The sequence below is a fragment of the Protopterus annectens genome, chromosome 9.part0, assembly GCF_019279795.1.
Source record: "Protopterus annectens isolate FY-2018-M chromosome 9.part0, PAN1.0, whole genome shotgun sequence".
In the NCBI taxonomy this organism is placed as follows: Eukaryota; Metazoa; Chordata; order Ceratodontiformes; family Protopteridae; genus Protopterus; species Protopterus annectens.
In genome coordinates, this window is record NC_056743.1 from 124,325,865 (window position 1) to 124,343,038 (window position 17,174).

Below are 17,174 nucleotides of genomic sequence, written 5' to 3' on the forward strand. Positions count from 1 at the left end.
AGAGGAAGTTATGAGTGAAATAAAAAATGAGAGGGGAGGTAGATTTATTCCCATCTTAGGGGTGTTGGAATACACTGTAACCAACACAGAGAACACCCCACCCCCAGAAACCAATTGGAGTAGTAATTTTAGTTTGAATTTTAGTAGTGATACTTATTTGGTTAAAGATATTATCTCTAGAAATTGGGGGAGGTTTGAGGATTATTCTGACCTGGATTTGTTATTTAAGGACCCCTTAAAATTTACTTATAGGAAGGGAAGAAATATCAAGGAAATGCTGAGACATCGAAAACCCAAGCAGGTTAGGCAGAAGAAAGGTACTTTCAAGTGTGGGGCTTGTTCCCAATGCTCACACATTATACAGGGGGAGAATGTGTATTTAACGGATAGGAATAGAAAATTAGAAACCAACGCATTCTGCAACTGTGACACTATGGGGGTCATATATATCGCCATTTGTAAACCCTGTAGAGCCTTCTATATAGGGAAGACCACTTGTAAGTTTGAAGCGAATATATGAACACCTCAATGACATTAGTAAGCAAGACACTAAAAATGCATTATACAGACACAGTACACTTTGTAATCATGCAGTTTTTGGCTTTTTTTCCTAGAGAAAGTAGAACATGACCCTCGAGGTGGCCCCTGGGAGACAACCATAGAGTATAGAGAACTATTTTGGCAGCTGAGTTTGGAGGCTAATAGGGAACCAGGTCTTAACGACTATATTTCTTTAACCCCTGTCCTCAAACTCAGAGCTGCCAAACTTTAATGGATTATTTCAGCATTACTTCTTGACCAGTAGATGGCAGTGTTTTATTAGTTCATTATAGTTGCATTCTTCTAACACATTTTAATTCTGGTGTAATATATCCAATTTATTTTATTCTATAATATTATATTGGATGGCCTGTATTTTATATATGAACTATGTGATTTATTGTTTTAAACTGTTATTGAAATATGTGATTATTTATTTTAAGAAAGTTTTTATACGTGTATTTTGAATGTAATATATTTAATTAAAATAAAAATGTTTTAATTGATTAATTACTTTGTTAAATTGGTATGGAGGAGTATTTAAGGAGATAATTAACGTGTGTAATTATTAATTCTGATGAAGTCTAAGGACGAAAATGCATTTGTGGCATTAAATAAACTGTTTTGGTTCACTGAACTGAAGAGCCGCTTTATTTGCTGGTTCTGCAAGTGCTTTGGGTGTTGTTGAGCTTTGTATGTAAGGCAGAAATTGCCTCTGAGTAGGAGATATGTGACAGAGTAAAGCTGGAGTTTTTTGAGACGGTCTGCATAGGGCATCTGTTTGAGGCCGGTAATCCTCTTTGTGAGGTATTTCTGTGGCCTTTCCAGTTGTTATAGATGTCTTGTGAGGTACATACCAAAAGGGGCGTTGTACTCTATAATGGGTCTAATGAGTGATGAGTAGAGGGGAACAATGACCTCTTTCTTCCTGGATGAGAAACCTTTTGTGATGAGGTGTGCCACATAGAAGGATTTCCTGACTACTATGGCGATGTGATTATCAAAGGAGAGACTGCTGTCCACCTGTGTCCCAAGGTCTCTTATCATATTTCGGTATTAAGTAGACTACCGCCTATGTGGTAGTTCATGGGTACAGAGTTTTAACAAAAGGGATAAGAATGCACTTTTTGTCATTGGGCTTGAGGCCATGTCTTTGACACCAGGCATCTGTCTCAGTGAGGCCCTTTTGTAGGATGTCCACATCGTTAGGAGTTTTGATTATGGCTCCTAGTTTGCAGTCATCTGCAAACTTTGTTAGCCAAAGACCTTCTTTGGTCAAGTAACCATATTACATGCAAAATAATGCTTTTCTGAGCTTGCAGGCATCAGTGCACTGTCAGTAAACTGTCTATTGATGAGTAATCATATTACTGATTTTCTTTGTTTACATATTCAACTGTTTCATTTAAACAGGAGTAATCTGAAAAAGTGCAGCTACCAAAGCAGTACTTAGATTGAAAAGTAAAGTTTAGGATTGTAGATTTTACTATTCTGAACAAAAAGTATCACTTATCTTTGGTAGTAGTGTCATCAGGGTCTATATTACAACCGTGAAACCTCACTTACGTGAATACAGAAACGTTGACACATATTGAGTGAACCGCGAAAACAATGAACGTCCTAAACCACGAAATTCAAAATGTCGAATCATCATAGTTGGCCAACCCCACCGCCCGCTATGTACTACCTACCCAAACAAAATAAATAATTTACATACATACACTTAACAAAACCCTACTTCTAACCCTAAAGTAAAGCTTGCATATATTATTATGTATGCATTTACCTTAACCCGCACCCTAACCCAAAGGTCCGTACCTATTGCACACTTACTTTAAGGAGCTATATCGGAGAAGGGCCAACTATGATGATTTGACATTTTGAATTTCACGCTTCAGGACTTTCATTGCTTTCGTGGTTTGCTGAATATGTGTCGACGTTTCTATATTCACGTAAGTGGAGTTTTGCTGTTGTAATAGGGAACCGTGTCATCCCATCTTCTACTTATTTCAATGTAATGTCCATCCATCCATCTATATATGCACTCACAATCAGGGTCAGTGACTGAAACAACACTCCATCCACCTGTTTGCCCTTGTCTGAAATGAGGAAGAAACATGCCTTATCCTGTAGATTTGCTCAACCACTGCTCTCTATCTGGAGGCTGGCTAAGTAAGTGAATGAATAAGCTATACTAATTTGTGGTACTTTTGCAAGATGATGTAGAATTGCATTTGAAATGGCAGCAGTAGATAAGACTACTGTGCTAACAAGTTAGGTGACGGTGCATTGTTGTGCAAGTTTTTACATGCAAATTTACATTGACGTAAGTTATCTGGATTCGAGAGGTGTGCTCTCAAGTAATTTTATTTATTTATAGAACTTGCAGTCCAACTATTCTTCTTGTATTCTGGTTTGTTTACATGTTCGGTGGCAGTTACTGTTGTGCACTTTCATTTAACATCTATAATTTGCTATTCCATCACATGGATATCAGTCAGCAGGGAGAGATTTGTTTAAAACCACCAACATTAGCATAATAGGGCAGTAGTTAGTTCTTTAGAAGCACATCATTTGGCACAAAAAAGCAACTTTATTAGAAACCAGGAACAATGTGTAAAAACCAAAATGAACTAGCCTTCAAGGTTAAAAAATTTTAAACACAGTAAAGCACTAAAATACTTCATCACTTAGAACATTACTAAATAGAACAATAGAACAATACAATGTACCAGAATGCATATAAAAGTAAATGAAAACATAAAGCAAAAATAATTCAGTTGAAACAAATGAGTTCCTAGAATAACAGTAATTATAACAATAATAATAAGCCAGTTGAATACAAAAATACACATATCCTCACTTCTATGAAATGAGGTTCAAAGATACTTTCAAAGCTGTTATATTAAATATTTCATAAGTAATTCATTATTAAGGCCCTTTGGTTGCAAAGTATCATAAGTAAAAATAAACCAAGCCTCCATCTGTAATAACATATCAGAAGGATCTAACTATAAATAAGAGCAGGTCAGCACATACATTATAAAGACCCTCAATAAATCAGAATCACCTTATGAGATTTGAAGCAAATGTGATGCTACATGGCTGGTAGGAAAATTATTGTTGACATCTCAGATGCATTTGTGTATCCGCATCCTAAGTTGATGTATGGTCTTACCAATGTAAAACTTATTACAGGGGCAAAGTAATCCATAAATCACCATTTTGATAACAATTAAATATCCTGGAACTTTGAACAGCTTTCCATTAATGATGTGTGTAGTTTCCTAATCCATGTAACTACAAGTAATACAATCCTTACACTGAAACTCCCAAACCTCTCACAACCCATATGTGTGTGTACAACTCTACTTGCTTTGTTAGGTGCATTTCTAGCAAGCAGAGTTGCACACACATTGGGGACATTCACCTTCTTGAAACCAAAACATTTTGAATATCATTTTGAAAAGCGTTTCAGTCAAAATGGCATGTAATGTTTTGTGATCACTTATCCTGAACCCTGAATTCTCTGTCATTTTGTTTAACTTGTACCCTCATGGGCCCCTTTGCTGTTTTTTTAGTTCTTAATGAATTCTGCTTTGTGCGTGTTTCTCACACAGATCTTTTAAGAGCGTTTGATAATTGTGGCTTGGAAATTGTTCAAGCCATTATTAAAAATAATGTAAAAGAAATTTGTAAATTAAATGAAGCTATTGAGACCTGTAACAATAGAATGGTTAATGATTTGATGTTTACAGTGAAAAATGAAAAGAAAAAATACTATGACCTTAGAGTACAGTTAGATAGAAAATGTCAGGACATTATTGTTAGAAAACATAAGAAATTAAATCGGGATATTAAGGAATACAATGAAGGCAAGCAATACCCTGGGCCTCCACCCACCCACAGCACCCACCCGAGAGATGGCAGAAGATTTTCTGCTTCTAATCTTGGCAACTATGTGGAGGGTAACAATGTTAGTAGTAGTGGGGGGAGAGAGAGGACGGTGGTGAAGAAAGCCACCAGCCCCTTCCCAGGTGCTCTGAAAGGATTCGTAATCAAAAGAATAATAACAACAACCATTTTCACAGGGAGTATTATCCACAGAGAGGGGGAGGGGGTTTCAACAACAGAAACAAGAACTGGTAAACCCCACACCTCCAGTAATTGAATGTCAGCAAGGGGACAACTACGAAGTAATAAGTAGATCTGGATTTCATATTTTTAATTACAGTAACATACCAGTGACGGAAACTTTTTTCAGTTTATTCTCCTAGGGCTTCATATATGTGCCTAATTGAGCTAGTAACACAGCTCGGGTTATCATGGACCTTAAAATTTTCATTAGGAAAATTAATTTGGAAAATTTATTTGGAACTGACCCCAACTATGGGGACAAATCTACACCTAGTAGGTCCAGTATTTTTAACCCACCTATACACCCTCAGCTGAAAAATTTGGAATTAATATTAGAGAAACAAATTAGGGCTAGATTAAGACACAGGAAATCTACACTGAACCTAGACGTGTCTGCGCAAGTTTACTCATGCATCTTAGTAAAAATTCCAACATTCGAGTCATGGAGCCTGACAAGGGGGAGGCATTGTCCTTATGGACAAGATTGTGTATGAGGGTAAAATGAATTTCATTTTACAGGATGAAACTCGATACAGTCAAATATCAATTGATGAGATTAATATATCATATAAAAAAATGGATATGGCTATTAAAGACCTATTTGATCAAGGGGTCATTGATTATAACACCTATCCATACTTGGAGAATAAGACCCCCAGGGTACCCTCTATATTTGGGGTACCCAAAATACCAAGGATGTAAGAACCCCCCCCCCCCCTTAGACCCATTGTGGCTGCTCAGGGCTCAAAGATTTCCTCCTTGTCCGAGTTTTTGGACTGGAAATTAAAGCAATTATGGGGTAAGGATAGGCATCTATTAAAGGATTCATGGGAATTTTGGGGTAAGATAACCCCTGAACTAAATGTACCCAAATTATTATTTCTCACTATTGATGTATTTGACCTTTTTTCCATCATACCCCACAAAACAGGTTTAGCCTGGTTGGAAGAAGCACTTAGAAGTATCCCGGGGTTTAGTGACAACAAAATATTCCTTAGTATAGAATTAGCAGATCTTATTCTACATAATAATTTATTATATTTTTCTGGGAAATACTTTAAACAAGTTACTGAAGTTGCTATGGGGGCCAATTGTGCCCCCACTTATGCAGATATCGTCCTATCTGTATGGGAGAAAAAATACATTTTTAACAGTGAATTTTGTAAATATTGGAACCTATACACTAGATTTTTGGACGATATCTGCATGTTTTGCACAGGCACCCAAGGGCAAATACATGATTTTATGAATTATCTACTAGTTTTTTGACTTTGACACATCAGGTTACAACACAACAAGTGAATTATCTGGATGTGTCCTTAAACGTAAATGAAACAGGCTTTAAATCTACTATCCACAGAAAACCTACGTTCTCTAACACCTATATCCAGTCATATCAAAAGAAAGGGATAGTTAAGGGGCAGTTTGTTCGGGCGTCCCGAATGACCTCTGATGAGAATGATTATATTCTGGAGTGCGAAAAATTAACTACTATGTTCCAGGAGAGAGGGTATCCAGATGAATTTATTACTAACATAAGTAATGAGGTGAAGGAAGGCAGGAATAATAAATATAAACCCATTTTAGGCAAAGGAAATATACATCATTCCACTAACCCTAGTAATGTTCAAAATACATTAGTAGAATTCAATAGAGCTTTTGTTACAGATTATAGTATCAATGCTGATATTATTAAAGACATTGTGGAAAAAGAATGGGAACATTTTAGTAATTTTACTGACCTTCCTAATCTCAAAGGGAAACCAGTGAAAACTGTTTTTCGAAAGGGTAGTAATATTAAAAGTCTATTGGAACAAGGAGGGTGTATTCATGCATTTTCCAATCAACGCAAGGGCACATTCAAGTGTGGGGCCTGGTCACAATGTTATAGCATTTCCCATACTGATAAAGTATTCCTTTCAGCTAGAAATAGATGGATCATAGCCTCCTCTTATTCAAATTGCAACACACAGGGGCTAGTATATATTGCTATGTGCCAGATGTGTGATGGGTTCTACGTCGGAAAAACCGAGAGACATCTAAGACGTAGAATATATGAGTACATGTATGAAATTCAAAAACAAAATCCTAAAAATGCTCTATTTAAGCATACCCTGGTGTGTAACCAAGCCAAGTTTTTGTTTTTTGTTTTGGAAACTTTGCCTAGGGAAGCCAGGGGTGGCCCCTGGGAAACAAAATTAGAGTATCGGGAGGCTTATTGGCAAATAATATTAGAGGCCAACAGGACACCAGGATTAAATGACAATATATCTATTGTACCATTGCTCAAGTTAAGAGCATTTAAACTGTGAAGTCATATATATTATACATTACAGAGGATGAAAGTTTTTTACAAATGGTGTATTAGCAAGGGCTATATAAATTATTTGTGCTCAAAGGAACAAGTTATATATCATTATTTTTTAAAAAGTATATGTTTCATAAGAAAAAAATTTTTTATAAGAAATTGTATTGCTCAGTTTTTGATTGTAGGTAAAAAGCGTAAATAATATATTTATGTATAACGGAGTTTGGTGCTTTAAATATTGATTGTCAATTAATTCAGCATCACTAAATGTACCTTGTGAATAGTATTTAAACAGCCTTTGAACTAAATTGTATTATCTGATGACGTCAGTGTTTTTCTCCGACGAAAACGTTTTTAACAGGTCATTACTGGCGTTTATTTTAATAAATTTATAGTGGTTGCGGTTTTGCCTCAAGACTGAATTCTATGGAGATCAAAATTGTATTGGTAAAATATATGGATGCTGTAGTAGTTATTCCTTTAGCCAGATATTCCAAAATATCTAAGGTTTTTAATGAATATTTTCTTTCTGGTTTCCATCAGTCTTACTGTAGTATGCACATAACAAATTATTTTAAATATAATATGATAGATGCTATCATAAAATTTGCAATGAACTGATATACTTTGACTAACATTTTTATTTGCTGGCAAATATTTTCCAGACCAATAATATTTTAATGATGACATAAATATTAGGTTAGTAAAAATGGGATTATTAGGTTTATTGGAATCTGTACTAAACATTTTTAGTACATTTATCCTAGAAAGTAATTTTCCTAATGTCAGAAAGATGTGAAGAGCTATAGCATTTTTAAGAAAGATAAGCTCCCAGATAAATGTCATTATTTTCTTGTTTTGGTTGCCTTGTGCTTATTTGCAACGTATTAATTCCGTTGGAAAGTTGCTGTGGCACTGATAAGGGCAATGGGAAATGTACCCTCATAAATATTACAAAGCTTGTGTATGTGTCATTTTATGAATATTCATGAGGAAGAGGTGTATCTTGCGATGAGAGAGTGAAAGCAATCATCACCACCATTTTCTTACAGGCTTGTGTTTTGTTTTTCAACACTTAAAAGTGTATGCTGTACCTAACTGTGCTGTTCCTAAGCATTTACTTGTTGGCTCTACTGCATAAATTTCCATTCTCTCACTTTCGATCTATTTCTAAATAAATGTATGCATGCTGTGCTTCACCAATCTTAAACTAATATTTTAATTTTATTACACTACCTGCTAACATCTGACCAGTTGTTTCTTCCAATGTCCTAAAGTATATAAACACAGTCTACTGCCTAGCAACATCTATGTTGTATTAAAAAAAAAAAAAAAAAAAAAAAAAAGCAGCCAAGTTTAGTCAGTGCACACATTTAAGGATTCACACGTGCAATGCATATAGCAAGTTCATTCAGAGCCATTTTACTGCTCCCACTTGCTGAAGTTAGAAAGAGTCACCAAAGTCCCTTTGTAGTCCACTGTCTCATCTCCTCAAGCAGATGGGAGAAATGATTTTATACTGCATTCATGTGTTGTTTTATTTTTTTTCTTGTCAGGTAGTACATAACACAGTTGTATTGCGATAAATCGGCCTGTTGTCTTTCATAGTTGGCCAAATAATTTAATCAATGACTATGTTAATGGTGAACAATAAACATGTCCTATTCACCGATGGTGTCCACTCCAGGCTTTCAGGTTCTCGCGATTACAATAATAATTCACTGTTTATTTTTTAACAGTTCAGTGACATCTAGTTTGAATTGATATATACCACTAATGCTCTAGCACAGTTATTAATGCTCTATTACAGTTATTAATGCTCTAGTACAGTTATTTGGTCCATTTATGCACGCTGATGGAGCAGTGACTATGGCACAGATGACCAAGGCTGAATTTGTGGTTCCACCACTGGAGGGTCCCAATGGGGTGAGAGGGGAATGACAGGGTAGAGCCCACTCACTTCTCTGAGGAAAGAGAGAGTGGGAAAGTACATGCTAGGGACACATGGCCAAAACATGAGTTAGCTGGCAGATAATAGGGAAGCTGCCTACAGTGCTTCCCGATAGGTGGGTGGGACTTACCATGCTTGCTTCCATCCTTTGTGGAGGTGACGGACAGCTCACTCTTAGTGTTTATTCCACTTTCAACCTATAGCGTTGCTAAGGTGAGCATGTTTGGAGTGGTTAGGGTTGCAAGTAGCAAACCCCTGATGGTTGCCTTGTTGACGATTCCCATGATCATCCCCATCCCACAAGATGCAGAAAAGTGTGATCAATGTCAGAGAAACTGATGGTTGTAAAGCAACAGGCAGATAAAAAATATGTTCCTGTGTAATTACAGTTCAAGCTGACACTCAGAATTGAAAAATGTTTGCTCTTCATTGCCCATACTTCCAAATGTGCTTCAGGAGGTTAATTTAATCAAATGATAGCTTATTTACCAGACTGATTAGTACCTGAGTGTCAGCATGATTTTGGCTTCCCCATGGCACAGACAGTGCTCTTATGTTTGTTTTCTACATTGTACAAGCTTTATACAAATTATTAGAGTTGTTTTCAAGCCTTAAATAATATTAGTCTGCTTACAGACCTTTCAGCAAAGTCTCATAATTTACTAAACAATGGGCAATTGTATATCCTGGTCCCAAGTGAAAAAATGAATCATGCTCTACTGAATCAAAGTATTTCACATGGTCAGTACTGGGGCTTATTTTGTCATGCTGTATAATCATTGGCTATAAATTTTCAAACATTGTAAACTGGAGTTTTGCTGGCATTATGTCCCATATTAGGCAACTCTTTGTTTCCTCACTCTTATACAATATTGGATAAGAAGATTTATTTCTTCACCTGTTGACCATCAGCTCCCACTCTAGTAAGTCTTGGTCCATTCATTCTCTGCATGATTCAGGCAGGCATGAAGGTTGCTTGACCTCAGTCGGCCATTAGACCATCAGTCTTCCTTGCAGCATATTGCTCATCGAATGGCTTTCCAGTCCCCCACCACAGACCATCCAGATCAGCAGTCCAAGGGCTCATGTTGAACAGCCATTATCCCCAACAAACCCTCCACTGGAGCCTGCTGTGCACTGAATAGTTCATCAGTCCTCCCACTGCTACTTCTCTTTACAATCATTCCGAGAGTTTGTAAGGAAACCCTCATTAATATGGTCAACTGGGCATTTTAGGGCTGAAATGAGCATCTGCACCACTTTGGGACCATGAATCAGTAGTTTTAGTGTGCAAGGCACCAATAAAGGATGTCCCTCCTCAGTGAGCAGTGTAGTTAATAACGTAGTTCCATATAAACGTAGCACCACAAGTCCAAAAGATTTTTTAATACGTTTTTAATAAAAGGCAACAATATTCCACTTTGGGAGCATGCTATGTCTTTCCCATCATTGGTATGTGCTACCATACACATGCTAATGAAGGCTCCCTTTCCCTGGCTTGGTAGTACTGAGCTCTTGTTCTCAGTCTTGCTCTTATCTGTATAGCACAAACCTCGGACTGCATGGTTGTGATCATCTGGCGGAAACCATCTTTCTATCCCAACAGCATAGGTGATCCAGTTTCGAAGGGAGAAACTACACAGGTGCAAACTGTTGGGGAAAGCATGATTGGGTGATCCCAATTGTTCTTTAATGTATACTGGCTATTAAAAGCCATTATTGCATTTGTGGTCAAACCTGAATGCTGTAGCAATCTATACATTGTCTAAACTGTAGTAACTACATGCAGTTTACTACAGTTTAAAAGTTAAAAAAATATATATTTTTTTGCTGAAACCTGACTGCACTCCATACAGGCAATAAACATTTGTAGCAAGCAGTTTGCTACAGTTTAAAAGAGAAAACATTCCTTTTTTTTCTTTTGTAATTGAAATCTGAGTGCTACAGTGCCCCATGTAGGACATAAACTGTAGGAACTGTTTGCTACAGATTAAAAGATAAAACTATTTATTTTGCACTAAAATGAGTGGAAGGGGTTTAGGGGCAGGGTGTAGAAATGGGACTTGACTGGCTGTGGCAGAAGTGGATTTTTTTGTTTGCTCTTTACTTGAAGAGCTGAAGGGTGGGGTGCTAGTTCATGGTACTTGCACAGGTCATAGCTTGAGCCAGCTAAGCTTCTGTTTATAATAATGTTGAGTAGTCTCACTGTTACCTTAGTCTGAATTAAGCAGGCTGCCTAACTTTCTCCAAAACAGATGGCTTTATTTTGAAATTCCTTTCTCAAAGTTGATATGTAAAAACCTTTGACCTCTAGGAGCAAGGATGTCTACTTTGTTTCTTCATAGTAACTTCTCAATTCACAAAGTTAGGAAGGTGAGAGAGACACAGTGTGTGTGTGCGTGGGAAAGTGAGAGAGACAGAGTGTGCGTGTGCGTATGCATGTGTGTGTATGTGTGTGTGTGTGTGTGTGTGTGTATGTGTGTGTGTGTGTGTGTGTGTGTGTGTGTGTGTGTGTGTGTGTGTGTGTGTGTGTGTGTGTGTGAGTGTGCGTAGGTGGGTAGGCAGGAATGACTTTGAGAATTTACAGTTTGAGCACTGAGAATAGGGACTTCATATTAGTCCTGTTTTTTCATTTAAAGTAACCTCTAATATACACACATTCATGACTATGATGTTTTTAGAATCAGATTTGTTGAACTTCACAAAATGCTTAAAGTGTGTTTTGTTCATATGTTCATAGTTGAGTACTAGGCTAGCTGACATTGTGGACTATTTTAAGTCTATCCAATTTCTGTTCCAAAGTTGATTATCAAACCTAGTATATCATGTCTGTGAAGTAAGCACTTTATAACCATTACACCAATCCGCAATTCCCCTAATTGTAAATACTAGGCTATGAGTCAACAGTCTGTTATGAACTTTGCCAATAACCCATGGCCAGAATCAAACCCTGGACCTTGTATCTGTAAGGGAAAGATCTTAACCATTATGCCAATCCCTCCTTCAATGAAGAACGTCATTTGAAGCATGAACCCCAGGTTGCTTAATCCTTACTCGGTTTGTCTTCATACACCCTAAAAGTGTGGTCCCTTATAGCAATACCTCATATATTATTTATTATTTCCCCATTGCCCTAATAGCACTGCTGGAACATCCATCCACTAGGTTCTCCTCCCCAAATTTCAAGTTGTTATGCCTTTGGTCAACACAGTAATTCCTGACTTTAAGTTAATGGACAGCTATTTATTGTGTGGCTTTTGTAATAATATAATTTACACATGGCTTCATTCAGTTTTACATTAGATAAGGTTATCTGTTGTAAGAAATACATTCTTACATGTTTGTGTGTCTTATTTATTTACTTATTATGTACTTTCATATTTAGATGAGTTTTTGTTTATTTTGTTTTTGCCTTCTTTTCCTTTCTTCATTTAGTGCGCCACCTTCCTCAGTGGTAATTTGTTTTACGAGTCCAACACTCCTTTCTAGAAATATTTCTTGTGTTTTCTCAGTGGCACATGGAGTAGCCAATGTATGTCTTTTCACTAGTTCATAAGTTATGCAACTATAAGTATGATTCATAAGCAAAATGTTCTTGCATAGTATCTCCTCATTATAGTAGGTTCCTCTCTGATAATAGCACATACAGATATTTATATTATATATAGTATTTAATATCACAGTAATTAACTTTAGCCTTTAATGTATTTTGCATAAATTAAATATTGACTGTGTATGTTCTTTTGCTGAAGTGTAGATGATTAACATAGTTAATATGTTTGGCACTGCTCATATGTATGCTTGTGTGCATTCTTCCATCACCCGGGTTGGGTCTAAATATTATCTTTGAAGCAGTCCACTTGTCCAGATGAATAACAAATAAATTTGTTGAGAAAGAAAGTCTATAACTATTTTTGCATATTTTGTAAATAAGGTAGGAGATATCTGACTCTTTGCAGCGCATGCTTGAGTCATAATCCTGAAAATGCAAAACTGTATGTTAAACTAAATAAATATGTATGTTAAACTAGATACATTTTTACCACCTTTATTGAATTACCACTTAGGACATAGAAAACTAGTTAGACTTTTATATATTTTGGCTTGGATTCGGAAAGGCTTATTCTGTTGGAGAAGGTTTAACATGGCCATTTCCCCTTCATGATAAGCCTTTCCTATTCTTAGACCTCCCTACCACTAAGATTTCTTGCTAGAGACAGCATCAGTGTGGATGATAGTCTTACTTAGCAGAGTTGCACGCTAATGCAGCCATTTGGGAAAGTGTCTAATGTTAATTATCCATTTGTTATCCTCTGTAATTCTAGTGACTCCCAGTTTATGTTGCTGATTTAGAGAATCACTCAGCTGTACAAATCTTTATTGTTGGAATTAAAAAAATAAATGCTGTTAAAAGACAGCAGTCACCCATTTACGTCTATGGAAGCAATCAATGTGGCAGGTATGTTCAGAAAAGGTGTGGGGATTGGGTGTGTGGACTTGTGTGCACATGACTGTGGGCACATGAATGAAGGTGTATGGATGTGTGTGTGTGTGTGTGTGTGTGTGTGTGTGTGTGTGTGTGTGTGTGTGTGTGTGTGTGTGTGTGTGTGTGTGTGTGTGTGTGTGTGTGTGTGTGTGTGTGTGTGTGTGTGTGTGTGTGTGAGTGTGTGTATGTGTGCATGTGCTGGAGTATGCATATGCACGAATGCTTCCTGGAATTGGGTTGGGGTTTTGTTTATTGAAGAGTGGATACTTGTGTACAGTATAGGACTAGAGGTAGGGTTATGGATAAGTGTGTGTACTGTTTAGTGTTAGGGGTTAGAAAGAGGGTGACATTTAGCATTATGAGTAGAATTAGAGTTAGACTTGGGTTCAGGGCTAGGGTTAAGGTTAGCATATAAAAGAAAGATGGTGCAGGAGACAATCTCCCTGCTCAACCTTACTTAAGTATTCTAACCCAAACTCTTACTTCAGCCCTAACAATAAATCTTACCGTAACCTTATTCCAAACCCTAATATATGTACATGTGTGTGTTTGTAGCTTGGGATGAGATAAGGGGATAGATTTAGTTAGTGTGTGTATGTGTGCCAGTGTTTTTAGGTTAGGTTTAGAGTTAGGGCTCAGTAAGAAGAAAGATGTATATAGTGTGTGTCTCTGATGTCTTGTGCAGTGGTAGTATTAATAAAAACGGTTTTCTAAGGTAGGGTGTAGGATGTGTGTGTGTGTTTGTGCGTATATGTGCATGCATGGGAAACTGAACGTGTGTGTGTGTGTGTGTGTGTGTGTGTGTGTGTGTGTGTGTGTGTGTGTGTGTGTGTGTGTGTGTGTGTGATTAGGGAGAGCATTACTGCAGGCAGGCCTTAAAGAGCCATTGTTAGCTAAAGTATAATTCAGAGACTTGCTAATGAGGCCATTCTCACTGAGGCTATAGCTGTCTTTCAATTGCATGTGTTTTCACCATTGTGGTAACTGACCTACCTAACTGTGGGCATTTTTCTGAATTGTAGGATTTGAGCCAGTGCTTTACATTACATCTGGCCTTGACACCACAAAGCCATCATTAAGCCATTTACTCCATCTCTTGAGGATGATCACTCAAATGTTTTATTCCAGAATGAGATAATTTATTGTAAGACTGTAATATAGTGAATATTGTCAGTCACATCTCTGAAGCACACTTTTTTCTGTCTTAGCTTTTCCTGCTTGTTAGTAAAGTGTATAACATGCACTGCTTGTCGTACAGGCTATTACACATATATGTACTCCCTCAATGTAGACAGAAAACTATGGCTGTTATACAAGAAGAGTTGTTTTATTTAGAAATATTAGACATCAAATTTATTTGTTTTTTTTGTAGCAATTGTAGGTAAATTATTATTTTACTGCAACTTTAAGATTAAGATGGAGGCTAATTGGCAAAGATTTTACAGTGTTAAAAAGTGTGATGATTAAAATTACTTTATCTCCTTGAATAGTGGACAGCAGAGGTAACAGTGGCATTTAAATCTGTAGAAAGTTGTTTTATTTCAGACAACAGTGTGTTACTAAACAACAGTAAAAGTTATATCCAAAATGCAAGTAGCAATATATTTACTGTGTAGGAATGGTGCACTAACATGTCTTAGTCAATAAGATTAATTTTTGAAATCTTCAGCTGTGAGTCACTTGAAATTGCTTTCCTACCTTCTTCAAAAAGTATTTCTTCTTCGGGGCTTTGTAAACATGATGTGCCTGGTTAAGAAAAATAAAATACAGTTAGGACTTAGTTTAAAAAATATAGCACTTGTAACTATGTTATATATCATAGTGAAAAACACTTCACGTTTCTTTCATCTCTTTATTTAAGTTGCTTAGTAAGGGATGCCAGTATCTTTACCTGAAACTTTACTCCCATAGTGGAGTTTTGTTCACACTCATTCCTTTTTCATATACCAAGTGCTATTTTACATACATAAAAACATAAGCTAGGGAGAAAATCACAAAGAGTGTTGTACTTCTTCCCACATAATTTCTTATTGCTAATCAAACTATTATTTATATTCTACCCATACCTAATAATACATTTCTGCTTTTTAGATATATTTCTAGAACTTTTAGGCACAATATGTATTATAAAAACTAATAAGCTTCATTCAGAAAGCAGCAGGTGAAAAATGCGCCCCCCCCACACAAAGATATAAAAGCATGACCATAATACACATCGATCATGATAGAACTGCAATATTCCTGCTTAGATAATCTAACCATTGTCTTTGAAACACACACAGTCATTCTCTTTAATCAAAAATTCCCAGTCTTGTTTTGAAAGCTTTCATGGCTGTTTTATTTCTGATGGCAAATGGAATTTTATTCCATGGGGCAGGGATATTTTAGAACAGGATCATGCTGCTTTTATTAGACCAAATGAGGATGTGACTAAAAGACAGAATACGGATCTGAATAACTCACAAACATTGTTGCTGTTGCTTCTGAGGGTGTAATTTGTTGTTTTAATAATTTTGTGTGTAATTGTGGGCAGCACTGGAGGCTTATAATTTTGAAAGGAAACATGCTAGTAACAGAGTTGCTGTGTTGGTAAAGAGTTGTCACCTAGGTTTTGTAAGATCTTTGTAATGTGTAAATGAGTCAAAGTGGCAAATACCTTTAAATATCAGAATAAAGTGCATCAAATAAGATGGCAATATTCAAGGTTTAAGACTAAACAAAATAAAATGGATTGTAATACTGGATCTTGTACAGTGGAACGACTGTTGTATAATGCCAATAATTTGTAAACTATGACAGTCCTGTATTTTATCAATAAGTATTATTCCCACTAATTCTGAGCCATTGTGGGTATCTACAGTTTCATATAAACCCTGACAAACTTTCTAATTTTTTAAGTTTGCTGTAAGACTGTAATATATTGAAGATTGTAAGACCATTTTTTATGGAAATTTTAAATGAATAAAATTGTCATTATTTTGATAAGGACTGAATTCTTATTACTAACCCAATATCTACAAAATATACCACATTCTTAATGTATCAGTAGCATGAAACTACAAAGTCTGTTTAGTGAGATAACACAAATGACTAAACTTTTAAAATCATTCTTCTAAATCCACTGACTAATAAAATCATAGAATTGCATTGTCATGGGGTTAGTCCACTAAATACATGTTTAACTGCTCTAAGTTGTGTTAACTATTGAATTAAATATAAAACTGAAACAACAGAAAACAGGGTTATGCAGAATTTTGCATTTTTTTGTTCTATTGGGCTTTCAATAATACCAATAATTTATCTGTTTCCTAACATCACTGGCCCAAATATTCAACATGAACTACATCGTTGTCATTGTACATTTTTGTCCGAAATGCTGTTTTGCACTGAAATTCATTTAATGAGCCTTAAAATGCTATGCAAAGTGACCATGTGTTCTTCAGAAGATAATTCTGAAAGTTTGTATAAAAGTTGCAGATAATTGCAAAACTTATGAAACTGCATTTGATTTGATTAACATTTTTTGGACTTTTTTAGCCTTATAATGTTCTCCCAATATATGACTATCTCTATATCCCTAGTCCCAACAAGTGTTAATACTCCACTTCATCCTGTGGTGGGGATGCTTTTCAGTGACCTCATTTTATGACCGAATGCTGGATGCAAGAGTCAGATTCTGACATATATAGTTGGATTAGTTATTTGTTTTTATATTCACACTTTGACATACTGATCTTGCCTATATCACGTGA

The 17,174-nt window shown here is 36.2% G+C and overlaps 1 protein-coding gene across 3 annotated transcripts in view; it reads right to left on the bottom strand.

Annotated features, from left to right (window-relative positions):
- The window catches only part of ELF5 (E74 like ETS transcription factor 5), a 128,468-nt gene that overhangs the window by 59,844 nt on the left and 51,450 nt on the right, over window positions 1-17,174 (bottom strand). For all 3 annotated transcript variants that reach the window (XM_044082636.1, XM_044082635.1, XM_044082634.1), the window contains one exon: window positions 15,121-15,168. In XM_044082636.1, the coding sequence (XP_043938571.1) occupies window positions 15,121-15,168 (48 nt within the window). The remainder of the gene's footprint in view (window positions 1-15,120; window positions 15,169-17,174) is intronic.